General features: G+C 51.4%; 1 protein-coding gene across 1 annotated transcript; it reads left to right on the top strand.

Moving 5' to 3' along the window:
- The first annotated feature begins 505 nt into the window (after nucleotides 1-505).
- LOC117838403 (uncharacterized) lies at nucleotides 506-4,010 on the top strand. Its single transcript, XM_034718420.2, has one exon. The coding sequence runs from the start codon at nucleotides 819-821 to the stop codon at nucleotides 3,612-3,614; it is 2,796 nt and encodes a 931-aa protein (XP_034574311.1). The 5' UTR covers nucleotides 506-818; the 3' UTR covers nucleotides 3,615-4,010.
- Nucleotides 4,011-13,519: the final 9,509 nt, after the last annotated feature.

Genomic DNA, 13,519 nt, shown 5'->3' with positions numbered 1-13,519 from the left:
TGGACACGATCCATCACATTTCCACTCCTATCTTCTCCCCCAAACCAAACCTTTCAGCATAACAGAATATTCAAACCCCAAGAGTAAACATCTAGTGAGAAAAAGAAAAGGAAATCAAATGCATTTGACCCTCCCTCCTTTTTGCTTGGGAAAATAGTAGAAAATGCCATGAGCCATGTGAAACAAACACAAATACAGGATCACCAGGACCAGGAGGGTACCCTGCAGACTGTAGTGCTAGAGGTAATTAATGAGCTCACCAGCAACTGCAAATCTGCAACAACTGTGAAGCATCCAGCCTCATTTATCTTCAGAGATTGCTTGGATCCAGTACAGATTTCATTTCCTGTGAAAAGGCAAATCTGGGATATCTGTACACTAATTTTAGTTCATAAATGACGATGGAAATTTACTGATGCGCAAAATACAGCAAAAATATGTGGAGTCGCCATTAAATGCTCCGGTGGGACCCCTTGCTTTTAATTCCGTGCAGGCGAGTTGGTGTGCTCCAATTTACTCCCCTCCGCCTCCTCCTCCTCTGTCCTCTCCCCTTCGGCCCTTCCTCCCTCACTCCTCCGTCGCCCCCCCTTGCTCGGCTCCGTTCCTTGATCTAGATTCCACAGCGGAGAGGGGGCCCAGCCCGATTGTCTGTTTCCGTCGATCCCCCAAGCCCTAGGGGGAACCCTGCTCCGAGTCGAATTCGATCGCGGGCTGATTTGATCCCGAGAATTCGCGGGGGGACGCCGGCGCCGGGGAATCGGATGGTGTAGGAGGGAGGGAGGGAGGAAGAAAGGTCTCGGCTTTGTGGGCGGGCGGCCATGCATCTGTCGCTGTGGAAGCCGCTGTCCCACTGCGCCGCGCTGCTCCTGGACAAGAAGCACCGTCCGCCGCGGCCGCCGCCGGGCGGGGCCGGCGCGGGGTCCGGCGGCGGGCGGCGCCTGCAGGAGAGCAAGCTGCGGGAGGCGCTGGAGGAGGCTTCGGAGGACGGGTGCCTCGCCAAGTCCCGCGACGAGGCGCTCTTCGATGGAGGGGACGGCGCGGAGGAGGGGTCGGTGGGGCGTTCGCGGTCGCTGGCGAGGCTCCACGCGCAGCGGGAGTTCCTGCGCGCGACGGCGGTGGCCGCGGAGCGCGCGTTCCAGTCGCCGGACGCGCTCCCGGTGCTGGAGGAGGCGCTCGCCACGTTCCTCGCCATGTATCCCAAGTACGCGTCCGCCGCGGACGTGGACCGCCTCCGCGCCGACGAGTACCCGCACCTGGACAAGGTATGCCTCGACTACTGCGGCTTCGGTCTCTTCTCCTACCTCCAGAGCTGCAACCCTGCCGACCCGTCGGCGGCGTTCACGCTCTCGGAGATCACCGCCAACCTCAGCAACCATGCGCTCTACGGCTCCGCCGAGAAGGGCACCGCCGAGCACGACATCAAGAACCGCATCATGGATTACCTCAACATCCCCGAGTCCGAGTACTGCCTCGTCTTCACGGTCAGCCGTGGCTCGGCGTTCCGGCTGCTCGCAGAGTGCTACCCCTTCGGCACCAACAAGCGGCTGCTCACCATGTTCGACCACGAGTCCCAATCCGTGAATTGGATGATGCAGGCCGCGCGCGACAAGGGAGCCAAGGCATACTCCGCCTGGTTTAAGTGGCCCACGCTCAAGATCTGCACCACCGAGCTCCGGAAGCTGATCTCCACCAAGAAGCGGCGGCGCAAGGACTCCGCCACTGGCCTGTTCGTGTTCCCTGTGCAGTCGAGGGTGACGGGGGCAAAGTACTCTTATCAGTGGATGGCATTGGCTCAGCAGAATCACTGGCATGTCCTGCTCGATGCTGGGGCTCTGGGGCCTAAGGACATGGACTCGCTGGGGCTGTCGCTGTTCCGGCCAGACTTCATCATCACGTCATTTTATAGGGTGTTTGGGGCTGACCCAACGGGTTTTGGCTGCTTGCTGATCAAGAAGTCGGTAATGGCGTGCTTGCAGAGTCCGAGCGGCGGGACGGGGGCAGGAATGGTGCGGATTGTGCCGGTCTTTCCACAGTATCTTAGTGACTCAGTTGATGGTCTTGATGGTGTCCTGGATGGGCTGGAGGATGATACTATCATTCCAATTGAGGAGGGGTCAGTGTCAAACAATCACCATGCATCCCAGTTACCTGCATTCTCGGGCGCATATTCATCAGCTCAGGTGAGGGAGGTGATTGAGAGTGAAATGGACCAGGACAGTTCAGATAGGGATGGTGCCAGCACAATATATGAAGAGAGTGAGAGTGTTTCTGTTGGGGAGGTGATGAAGAGCCCTGTGTTCAGTGAGGATGAGTCATCCGAGAACTCCTTCTGGGTTGATTTGGGCCAGAGTCCACTTGGTTCAGACCACTCAGAGCAATCAGGCAAGGGGAAATTGGGATCTCCATTGCCAGCGTCCTGGTTTTCTGGTAGGAGGAATGCGAAGAAGGCATCGCCAAAGGTGCCATCAAAACTGGCAAAGAGTCCTATTCATGACAACCATGTTATGTCATTCGATGCAGCTGTGAGGTCAGTATCACAAGATTCAGGGCCTGTGAAGGTGGTTCCAGATGAAGATCATTCACATAATGACATAAAGAATGCCATTCCTGTTAGTGAGATTGAAGAAGATAAGGATGCCAAAGGAAACAAGAGGTTCGTAAAGTTTTCTTGTGCCAATGGCCCTGCTGAAGGCAGTGCAACCTCTGTATTTGGGAGTTACACCACCCATGAGAATGGCTCCACTTCAGAGATTTGCTCAGAAAGTCAGGCAGAAACCAAAGAGAGTGCAATCAGAAGGGAAAATGAAGGTGACTTTCGTCTACTGGGAAGGAGGGAAGCACACAATGGCAGATTCAATGGTGGAAGATTCTTTGGAGTAGAAGAATCGGAACGAGTTTCAAGTATGGGGCGCAAGGTATCATTCACTATGGATGATAGTAGGCTCTGTCGTAATTCTGATGCTGGGGAAACATCTGGGTATGCAATGGCAGATGATGATGACGAAGCATACAGTGACTATGATGAACCTCAGGATGGCAGGAAAGAACCTGAAATTATCTGCAAACATCTTGATCATGTGAACATGCTTGGACTTAGTAAGACCACACTTCGGTTGCGATACCTGATCAATTGGTTGGTGACCTCACTATTGCAGCTCCGGCTACCTGATTCAGGGGATGGCGAGGGGGTATCCCTTGTCTATATATATGGTCCGAAGATCAAATATGATCGAGGAGCAGCAGTTGCATTCAACATAAAGGACTGCAACACTGGAACCTCACTGATCAATCCCGAAATTGTACAGAAACTGGCAGAAAAAGAAGGCCTCTCTTTGGGCGTTGGGTTTCTAAGTCATATACGACTCACAGACAACCAGAAACATGGTGCGGCTGATGTGGGTCTTAGCTCTTCCACACCAGCAGCAAACGGTCGCCGTGAAAAGAAAACTAGCAAAAATGCTATTATTGGTACTGAAGTGGTCACTGCTTCTCTTGGGTTCCTTACAAATTTTGAGGATGTCTACAGGTTGTGGGCATTTGTTGCAAAATTTCTGGATTCGTCATTTCTTGAGCAAGAGAGGCTATCATCTATTCCTGAGGATGCAGAAAGGTAGTATTAGAGGATTCAAGTTTATGGCTATCGCAGCTACTTCATAAATATAGAGGGAAGGAGGCGACAGTGTAATTGAGAGGAGGATAGAAGAAGAGATGTCAAGGTGCTTCTGTGTATTGCTTTTGCATCCGAATATCTCTGCTTGGCATCAAGGGGCAATACTTGCCAGTTTGGCTGGTATATTTCTTCATTCTTCTTTTTCCCCTTTTCTAGGCATGCGACTTTTTCGTCTGTAGATTTTGTTGGAGATCTATATGTACCACCTAATTATTTTGAGGAGCATCCTTTCCATGTACTTGTTTGTAAATTGGCTCCATTGGCCATGAAGTACACTCAGCTCGCTTGTATGATTCTTGCAACATGAATAGCATGATGATAGGTGATTCTACCCTTTTCAGTTTTGTTGTTAAATCCTCTACTTTAGTGTTGTGATGAATTCAGCGAGCAAGTACATGGTGATTTCAATCACGTCGTTTTCAGATGGCGTTGAGAATAATGGTCTACTAGCTACAGTTTTCTTTGAGCTATCATTCCAGATGATAACATTTTTTTAATCCTTTGCCTCTTTTAGCTTTACTGCTAGCACTAAGCGGCAAAGTAGGACAGTTAATCATGTGACAATTGGTTAAGGAAGCGAATCCTGCTCTGACTGAAATTGCCTGCTTCCTAACATATGCTGACCTTTTTTTCTGGGCGCTGCTGTTAGTTGCAAATTTTGTATTGTGGCGATCAAAGCTTATCGACAGACAGGGTTGTTGAGCTGGTAGTTTTTGGGTGCATTTCGCTGTGCTGTATCTGGAAAGGTAATTGTTCTATCTGCTGGCTTTGTCCATTTGCTTAATCTCGAAGCACTGTTGTTGCCTTGCGGGAGTAGAGTTGGATTAGTTATCAGGCAGCAGGTGGCGTGGCTGTTCTTTTGAGTTGCCCTGCCGTTCTCTGAATATTCGGAGTCGCCTGCATGCAAACCATAAGAAAATGGAAGACATGCCATAGTGCATATCGTACCCAGAACTATTTGTTTCATTCTCTACTATTCTAGTTCATCCTGTGTTCTCCAAGGTCTACAGTTGTTTCCACGTGTGAAAATCAAGTCAAGTTTTTGGTGAAGTTGAGACTTCAGAGGACTCGTTAGTCAGGCTTATGCCTCCCACACGTTTGTCTAGAACCTAAGTTGTGCAGTAGTTGAGGGCGATCAGCGTCCAGCTTGGGCGGCCACCAAGCACAAACCGGGCTATGCATGCTGCTTGCCGGCCCGGCCGGGCCGGCAGTCTGGTGGTCACCAACCAAGCCGCAGCCGCCCGTCCCCCGGCCGCCTTTCGCGCGCGCTCTGATTCCGTTCGGCGACTCCGACGTCCGCCCCGTCCCGTCGCGTTGGTGCCCGTCAACCGGTGCCGGGTTGGTTGGTGCCTGCCAACACGCTGGCCCCGGTGGAAATCGCGCGCACCCGGCAGCGGAAAGGCGAGCCGCTCGCTTTTGGTTTTGGGCCGCCGCCCGCCGCGCTCTTTGCTTTGCTTTCCCTTCCTGATCAATCAGGGGCGCGGACGGTGGTGGTGCCGTGGTGGGGGAGGCGGCTCGCGACTTCGCGAGAGCGACGGCACGCGGGCAGCCGGGCGGCAGCCAGCAACGGCAACAACAGCGTCCTCCGATCCCCTTCCTGCCAGCAAGAATGCAAGATCCAGGCGCTGTAGCACGCGCTGATGCAAAGCTGCTGCTTCAAGGCGATGCGAGCTCCAGCGAGAGGGATTTGACCATGTGACCAACAAGTACTGCCAAGGCCACGTGGCCATGTGTGTAGTAGTGGTACGAAAACGTGGAGGGAGTTTCTTGGCACGAGCACCTACTTTTCTGGTCAACCCTGCTGAATCTGACAGCACCGGTTGAGAGCGAATACGAGGTGAACAGACATTTCCATCGAAGGGGTTGCCAGATCTCTACCGTGGTAGGAGTGTTTCCTTTTCCCGTCAAACCAAGAAGTCGACGATTGTTCAGGCAGACCTCGACGATGGTGTCATTTGTCTCTGGTGCTTTGTACACTTGTATGGAGTGAATCTGCCATTGACTACGGCCTAGACTCTTTTGTCCAGAATTCTGACCTCGTTTTTGTAACAATACAATGATGGTGTCAAATTGTCTCTTGTGCTTACACTTGTATGGAGTGACCTGGGCTTGTATGGAGTGAATCGGGCATTGACTAAAAAAAACCTGTGTCCAGAATTTTGACTTTGTTTTTTGTAACAATACATTGATGGTGTCAAATTGTCTCTTGTGCTTACACTTGTAAGGAGTGACTCTGGCATTGACTACTACAGCCTAAACTTGGTCCAGAATTCTGACTTTCGTTTTCATAACTGAAATGTCCTCTTTCGGAAAAGTCAAACCATGCGTGACGCCATGAAATCCTCTCGTCCTGGCATCCGGCAATCCAAGTCAAATGAACGACTCAACTGACAACTGCTGAATCAGCCTAGAATCCTACGTCGTGTCATGAAAATAAAAGTAAATGTACGGCCGACTCTTGAACTTGGCAACGAATGTTATCTGGGTCCTCGAACTCTTAAAATGCACATTCACCTTTCTAAACTCTAGTCAAATACAAAGGGAAGGATCCAAATTCCTGTGGAAGGCCGTGGTGACAACCACTGTGGCACTGTTCCATCCGATGTAACCTTCCTTCCCCATGCCAAGTCTCGATCGCCGGCCACTGTGCGTCCGTGCTGACTGCTGGAGCCTGGAGCAGTCTCTCAGGTCTCAGCCACCATGAATCACATCTCCTCCTTGGCTGTTGGCTCCTTTGTAAAAGCACCCGTGCACCGAACCAAGAATTACTTGCTTTCATTTCATCCCGGCTACTGCATGCTCACCAAGTCATGATATCGTATACGCCGACGGCCGATCCAAATATCCCGGTCATCCCCAGCAACCCGTACCGTACTCATGGCGTCGCCAGGTCCACCGTGTCCGTTCCTCGACTTGCTGCCGGCGCTCGTAAATACGATGTCAGGAGACGCCGGGCCCCGCGCCGGGGAGGCGACACCGGAGCCGTTTGCGACGCCGGCCGACCGGGGAGCGCGCCCTGTGGGGGGAAAGGTGGACTGGCCTATGTATCATGGCGATGCGCATGCAGTACGTTGTACAGCTAGCGCGCGTACATGATCCTGTGCATTTGCAAAATTTTGCGCGCCTCGGTTGGTTAAGCGCTGGAGCGTGTTGCGCATCTGCCTGAGAGATAACGCAACGGTGGGCGTGTCAGCGTGTGACCCACAGTCCACAGACCACGGTGGGCGTCTGGGCGGCGCAGGCGAAACGCAACGCCGGCAACGGTCGGGGGCGTGTGACCGAGACGGGCCTCGGCGCGTCGTCGGTGGGTTTGATCCTGTGTGCTGGGTTGCGGCCTCACAGGAAGACGGGCTGATTTCGGCCTTTTATGAGCTTCCTGACATGTGTCAGTTGTTAGGCCCGTTCGCCGTTGCGGGATTCGGTAGTGTTGTCCTGTCGTTAATGGTTGGGCTCGTTTCGGCAGTCAGCTAGGAAATTGAAGACTGAACAAGAAGAAAACGGTGACGCGGAGAGGATATGTCGAGAGCTTCGTCGTGCATTTCTCGCAGATCTTGGTCGTGCTCGTGCAGTGCAGTACATCGTACAGCTAACGCTCGTCCAGATGGTAAGCGAATTCTCTATCATGTATACACGGATATCGGTCGTATGGCGTAGTGTTTATGTTTACACAATAGAAAAGGGGTATCATTACTTAAGGAGTATCATTACAGAGGAGTGCATATGTGTACACAATAGAAAAGGGGTATCATTACTTAAGGAGTATCATTACAGAGGAGTGCATGACCACACTCAGGAAACGAAAGAAAAGAAACGCAACACTGCTTCGATCTGATGGCCAGATGAGCAAGCTCATGAGCTACCTTATTCTACTCTCTCCCTATCTTCATAAAAATTAAACTACGCAGCTGGCATCCATAATTACAGGCACCACCTGGGACCTGTCCATGCCTCCCTTCATGAGCTTATCAATTACAGTGGAGCAGTCTGCTTCCAAAACCATATCTCGGTCCGCCCACCATGCAGCTAACCTGATTCCCTCTAAGCATGCTAGCGCTTCTGCTTCTTCAACATTTCTGCAGTGCCGTAACCATCTCCAAGCTATCAGTAGGGGTTTGCCCGTGCTATCACGTATAACAGCCCCCCACAGCTGCTGCTCCTGTCTCGATGATGAAAGCCCCATCCACATTTATTTTGAGTGTTTTGCCTGGTGGTGGAGACCACTTCTTGGGAGATTTCTCTTGTTGCAACCACACAACCCTCCTCTCATTACAGACCTTCTGCTTTCCTCGACCATCACCCGACGGGTGCTGTTGTCGGATTTGCAACAGTGCGTCCAAATATCTAGTGGAGTGCCCGGATGAAGTACATGGTGATGGGGGCGTCAGATATGGTACGGAGCTGTGGACTTCGCCGCACAAGAAGGAGGTGGGGAGGATCATATCCTTTCGAGCGTCGCCCCCAGCTGCCAAAAGGGGTCTGAATTTTAGTGGTGGTCAGAGAGATAGGGTGATTGCTTCCCTTAAGCCGTGGATGAGTGGAGGGGCCCATAGCAACTCAGTGTTCAACGGCGGCGTTCACCAAAGTGCAAGCAAGGACACACGTGTGAAAGAAGGAGTGTCCGTGGAAAAGATGGATGAATCACCAATTGGAGAGGCGACGGTCGATCTGGAGGTGGAAAGCTCGCTAGCACAAGATGTGCAGAAGATGGCAGTGGATGAGGGGCTCCTCGACCCCAATGTATTTGCTTGTGCTCCCGCCCAAAACCATCCAAAGGCTCCATTGGCGGATGAGCAGGGAATAGTCTCTAGGTTAAATTCCTTTGTCGACTCCAGTGAGGGATCTCTGTCTGCACAAACGGGTGCTGCCGGTACGGCGCCTGCTATGCCGCTGAGCATTCATGACAGGCTGCAGAAGGCTAAAGCGAAGAACGATAATCTGCAAGAGAGGAAGACCCACCCAAGAAGCCCAGGTGCTGTGAAGGACATTGACAAATAGAAGAAGAATAAATAGGTCTTAAAGCCAGGGGCAATCATAAAATCTATGCAAGAGCTGCAGGACAACGATCTTTTGGATGAAGGTGTTACGGTGACAACGACAACTGTCAACAAAGGCGCAGGTGCTGGTAACACCCCTCGGGGCAATGATCAGGTGGTGGAGAAGGATGTCTGTGCACGAGGAGAGTGCAAGTCCCTAGCAGGAGCTCACGGCAAGCCCCGCCAGGCACAATGAATGCCTTGGTATGGAATTGTTGAGGGATTGGGCTCTCTAGCACAGTTCAGGAATTGACGACTCTTGTGAGAGCCAAAAGCCCGTCTTTTGTTTTTCTTTGTGAAACTCATAATTCAAAAAATAGAGTAGGACATTTACGTTGGAGATTAGGTTTAAAGCATTGCATTGGTATGGATAGTGTCGGTAGGAGTAAGGGTTTAGTTCTTTTTTGACATGAGTCAGTTGAAGTTATTTTAATAGAAAAGAATTGCCGTTATATTGATGTCTCCACACACGTGAGCGTGAATGATCCATGGTTTAGAATCACATTTGTTTATGGGGAGCCGAGAACAGAAAATCACCATATTATGTGGGATGCTCGTCGTCGACTTCGTGGGGGGTATCTGATCTCCCATGGTTTGTAGTTGATGATTTCAACGAAACCATGTGGGGCTTCGAGCACTTCTCTGTCTGCGCAAGATCGGAAAGGCAGATGGCGGTGTTTCGAGAAGTCTTGAGTGACTGCGATCTGATTGATCTGGGGTTCGTGGGCCTCCCCTACACCTATGATAATGGGCTCTCAGGAGACACAAATGTTAAGGTACATCTTGATCGAGCTGTTGCGGATTCTAGCGGGCATGATTTGTTTGGCAACGCTACCTTGCATCACCTTGTGTCCTCACGGTCAGACCACTGCCCGCTATGTCTTGAAATTAGAAAGGAGAACTGGGAATGGCATAAAACTCGAATCTTTCGCTATGAGATTATGTGGAAATGTCTGGAGTCACTAGCGCAAGAAGTAAAGGAAGCTTGGTGCACGGCACCAAGTAGAGAAGGACTGGGAGGTGTAGCTGTTGCTTTGCGATAGGTACAATCAGCGCTGTGCACCTGGAGCACAAAGAACTTTGGCTCAGTCACGGTAGAGCTAGACGTGTTAAGGGCCAAGTTGGAGGTGCTCAGGGCGGATCCAGGGATAGAATGTTGTGATCTTCGGAGAGTGACAGACAGGATGACCGAGCTGCTATACAAGGAGGAAATGATGCAGCTTCAATGCTCGCGTATTGCATGGCTCAAGGAAGGTGATAGAAAATACTAGGCAGGCTGTGTGGTAGAAGAACAAGATTAAGAGGCTCAGGCAGAGTAATGTTGGGTGGTGTGAGAATGTGCAGGAGGTGAAGGAGATGGCATCTTCCTTCTTCCAAGAGTTATACAGGGCCGATCAGGGAGTCATTCCTGATGAGCTGTTGCAGCTAGTTGAGCCAAAGATCAATGATGAGATGAACAACCACCTATGTAAGGAGTTCTCTAATCAGGAAATTTCAGACGTGCTATTTCAGATGGGCTCGCTTAAAGCATCAGGACCGGATGGTTTTCCAGCGCGCTTCTTTCAGAGACACCGGGACATTCTGAAGGAGGATGTGATTAATGTTGTTAAGAAGTTTTTCTCTGACGGCGTCATGCTATCGGGTATCAATGAGACGGCCATTGTACTGATTTCGAAGAGCAGCAACCCTGAGGAATTAAAAGATTTTTTGGCCCATAAGTCTGTGCAATGTTATCTACAAAGTATTCTCTAAATGCATGGTGAATAGATTAAGGCCCCTGTTAAGTGAGATTGTGCTGCAGGAACATAGCGCCTTTGTTCCAGGGAGGATGATAACTGATAATGCCTTGATAGCATTTGAATGCATACATGCCATCCAAAAGGGCACACGGGTGATAGAGGGGAGTTTTGTGCGTATAAGTTGGATCTATCAAAGGTGTATGATCGTGTGGATTGGGGTTATCTGAAAAGGTTGTTGATGAAACTGGGCTTTCAAAGTCAATGGTTGCATTGGGTTATGACGTGTGTGACCACAATGTGCTATTCTGTCCGCTTCAATGGGGTACCCCTGGTACCCTTCGCACCATCGCGCGGTTTACAGCAAGGTGATCTGCTTTCGTCTTATCTTTTCCTTCTTGTTACTGATGGTTTGTCATCCCTGTTGAAACAATATGAAAGATTGAATCGGCTGGAGGGCCTAAAGGTATGTAGGAGAGTGCCTAGCGTTTTACACTTATTATTTGCTGATGATAGTCTACTTTTCTTTCGTGCTACCGAAGAACAGGCTCATAATGTACGCTCGGCCATATCAACTTTTCAGAAGTGCACGGGTCAGCTCCTGAGCACAAGTAAAACGTTCCTTACTGGTGCGTGAGGGAGGAGATGAGGCGAGAGCCCAGGCAGTGTCGTTGTCAAGATTAGTGGGTCAAGACTTAGACTAGTAAATTTCTTTTATGCGCGTAAGGCTTGAGATGGTGGCGTGAGAAACACGGGATTTAGATTGGTTCGGGCAAAGGAACGCCCTACGTCCAGTGTCGGGAGCTGCTCGTGTTGCCCACGCGGGGTTCTGTAGTAGGGGTTACAGTAAGGCGAGAGAGGGATCCGGTCCCAGGTCTCTTGGGTGTGCACTGATGCTCTAGGAGGGTGCGTGCGTGCGTTCTGTTGGTTTGGAGGTGTCACGGTACCTTGAGTTGTGCGTGGAGCCTCTGTCCTGTCTCAGGCCCCCGATTCTCCTTTTATAGCGTAGGGAGACCTCCGGGATTACAGGCAAGATCGAGTGTGGGGAGCGGTAAAGAGATAAACATGGCTAGGTAAAAATACAACACAAAGGGGGAACCAAGTTCCTAGGTCGCCGGCGTCCTTGCCGGCCTTCGGCCTCCACCGGCGTGTTTGCCGGAAGAAGGTGGCCGCCGTTGCGTCCTGTCGATGGCTTCCTCGGCGATTGTAGCCGCCGGGCGTGATGATGGCGTTTCGTCGTGACCCCCGTGTCCGTTGGGAGGTGGCGGATCCCGCCATCCTGCTGACGGCCTGCGGAGAGCGGACGTCGCATCTTTGCTGCCGGGCGCGCGGGGCACAAGAGCGGGTGAGGCTTCCTCCTGCTCTGGGTGGTGCAAGCCATGAGTGCCCTGTGGCCAATCGGAGGGGGTAGCAGCTAATGTAGCAAGTACTGTGCGGCCGCGCATGGGTACTTGCGGCGGGTTGCGTGGGGGCGCAGATATCCTTCTCCCTGACAGCTTTGCGGCGCATTTATGGCGAGATCGACATGGGGACCCATGGGATCTGCGCCCGAGGCGGGTTCTGGTCTGGAGAGCCTGAGGTAGCCCGACCCCTTACACCTGGAGTCGGGCAAGGCGGAGACCTTCGGCGGGGGGTCGGACGCTCCCAACCCTAGGCCCGTGGTCGGGCGAGGCGGAGCTCGTTCCTCCGGAGGTCGGGGGCGCCCGACCCCGGGGCATGAGGTCGGGCGAGGCGGAGCGTGGCTCTCGCCTCCCATGTTGGGCCGACGGCAGTCGTTGTTCCCTTAGGCGGGCCTGGGCCTTTGCGTCTTTGTTGTTTCCATGGGCTTCGAAGGGTCGTTAATATTTCCCCCCGACAGGCAGTCAGGACTATTTTAGGGGTTGAACGCCTGAATTTCGAAGAGAAACACTTGGGTCTGCCCACACCAAATGGAAGGTTAAAGCGAGGGACATTCCAACCTCTTGAAGTGAGATTTATGAAGCGTATGGTCGCAGGCAAGGAGAAAGCCCTATCAGCTGTCGGTAAGAAGGTCCTAATCAAGTCAGTTGCCCAAGCGCTACCAAATTATATTATGAGCATTTTCAAAATCACGGGAGGTTTGTGTGAAGATATAATAAAAAGTATCCATACCTTTTGGTGGGGTTCGGATAAGGGAAATGGAAGGTATAGTGGGTACCCTGGAAAACGATGATCCTACCAAAGGGTTATGGAGGCATGGGCTTTAAAAATCTCAACTTATTCAACCATGCACTATTGGCGAGACAGGCTTAGAGATTAATTACCTTCCCCGATAGCCTTTGCGCGTGGGTTGTACGTGCTAAATACTTTCCCACTGGTAACCTTCTAGATATGGCGACGGCAGGCGAAGCATCTCAAATGTGGAGAGCAATCGAGCATGGTGTGGTACTTCTGAAAAAAGGTATAGTTTGGCGAGTCGGGGACGGCCAAACCATTCGTATATGGCGTGATAACTGGTTACCAAGGTCGCATGGTTTGTGCTCTATTGGAAGCACTAGAACCTGCCGGATCCGGAGGGTAGCGCATCTTATTGATCAAAATTCAAATTGCTAGGATGAAGCTCGTTAGGAGGTATTTTTACACCTGCGACCTAGCTGAAATCCTAAAAATTAAGCTCTCAAGATTGTCGTGTCTAGACTGGACACGGTGCGAGGTGCATACAAGGTTGCGATGAGAATGAATTATGGATTGGGGGAGGAAGAAACGGCAGACAGGGAGCTGGTTGATGTCTCCGAGAGTGAGCTTCAGTTGCAACCGGCGTCAGGTAGCAGCTGCCAGGCTCCACCGTACCCGAACCACGAAGTGATCAGCAGGCCAGAGAATCGAAACCCATCGCTCTTCTCGAGCCTGACGAGTACTGTTCCTAAAACGCTAGTAAAATAAACGCAGTGACTTGCATTGGTCAGGCTTGCAAATCTAGTAATCTAGCAGCACCACCACCACTGATTGATACTCTCCTTTTTCTCCTTCCTAATTAAGTACTGGTTGCTGTACTATATTCGCAGTTTAACAACTCCAACTCTAGTCCACAGCTTTACGCCAAGTTGCCAAAGCCTCTCTTT

This window comes from Setaria viridis, chromosome 9, assembly GCF_005286985.2.
Source record: "Setaria viridis chromosome 9, Setaria_viridis_v4.0, whole genome shotgun sequence".
NCBI lineage: Eukaryota > Viridiplantae > Streptophyta > Magnoliopsida > Poales > Poaceae > Setaria > Setaria viridis.
Note: the sequence above shows the minus strand (reverse complement) of the source record. Positions and strands in the feature narration are given on the sequence as shown.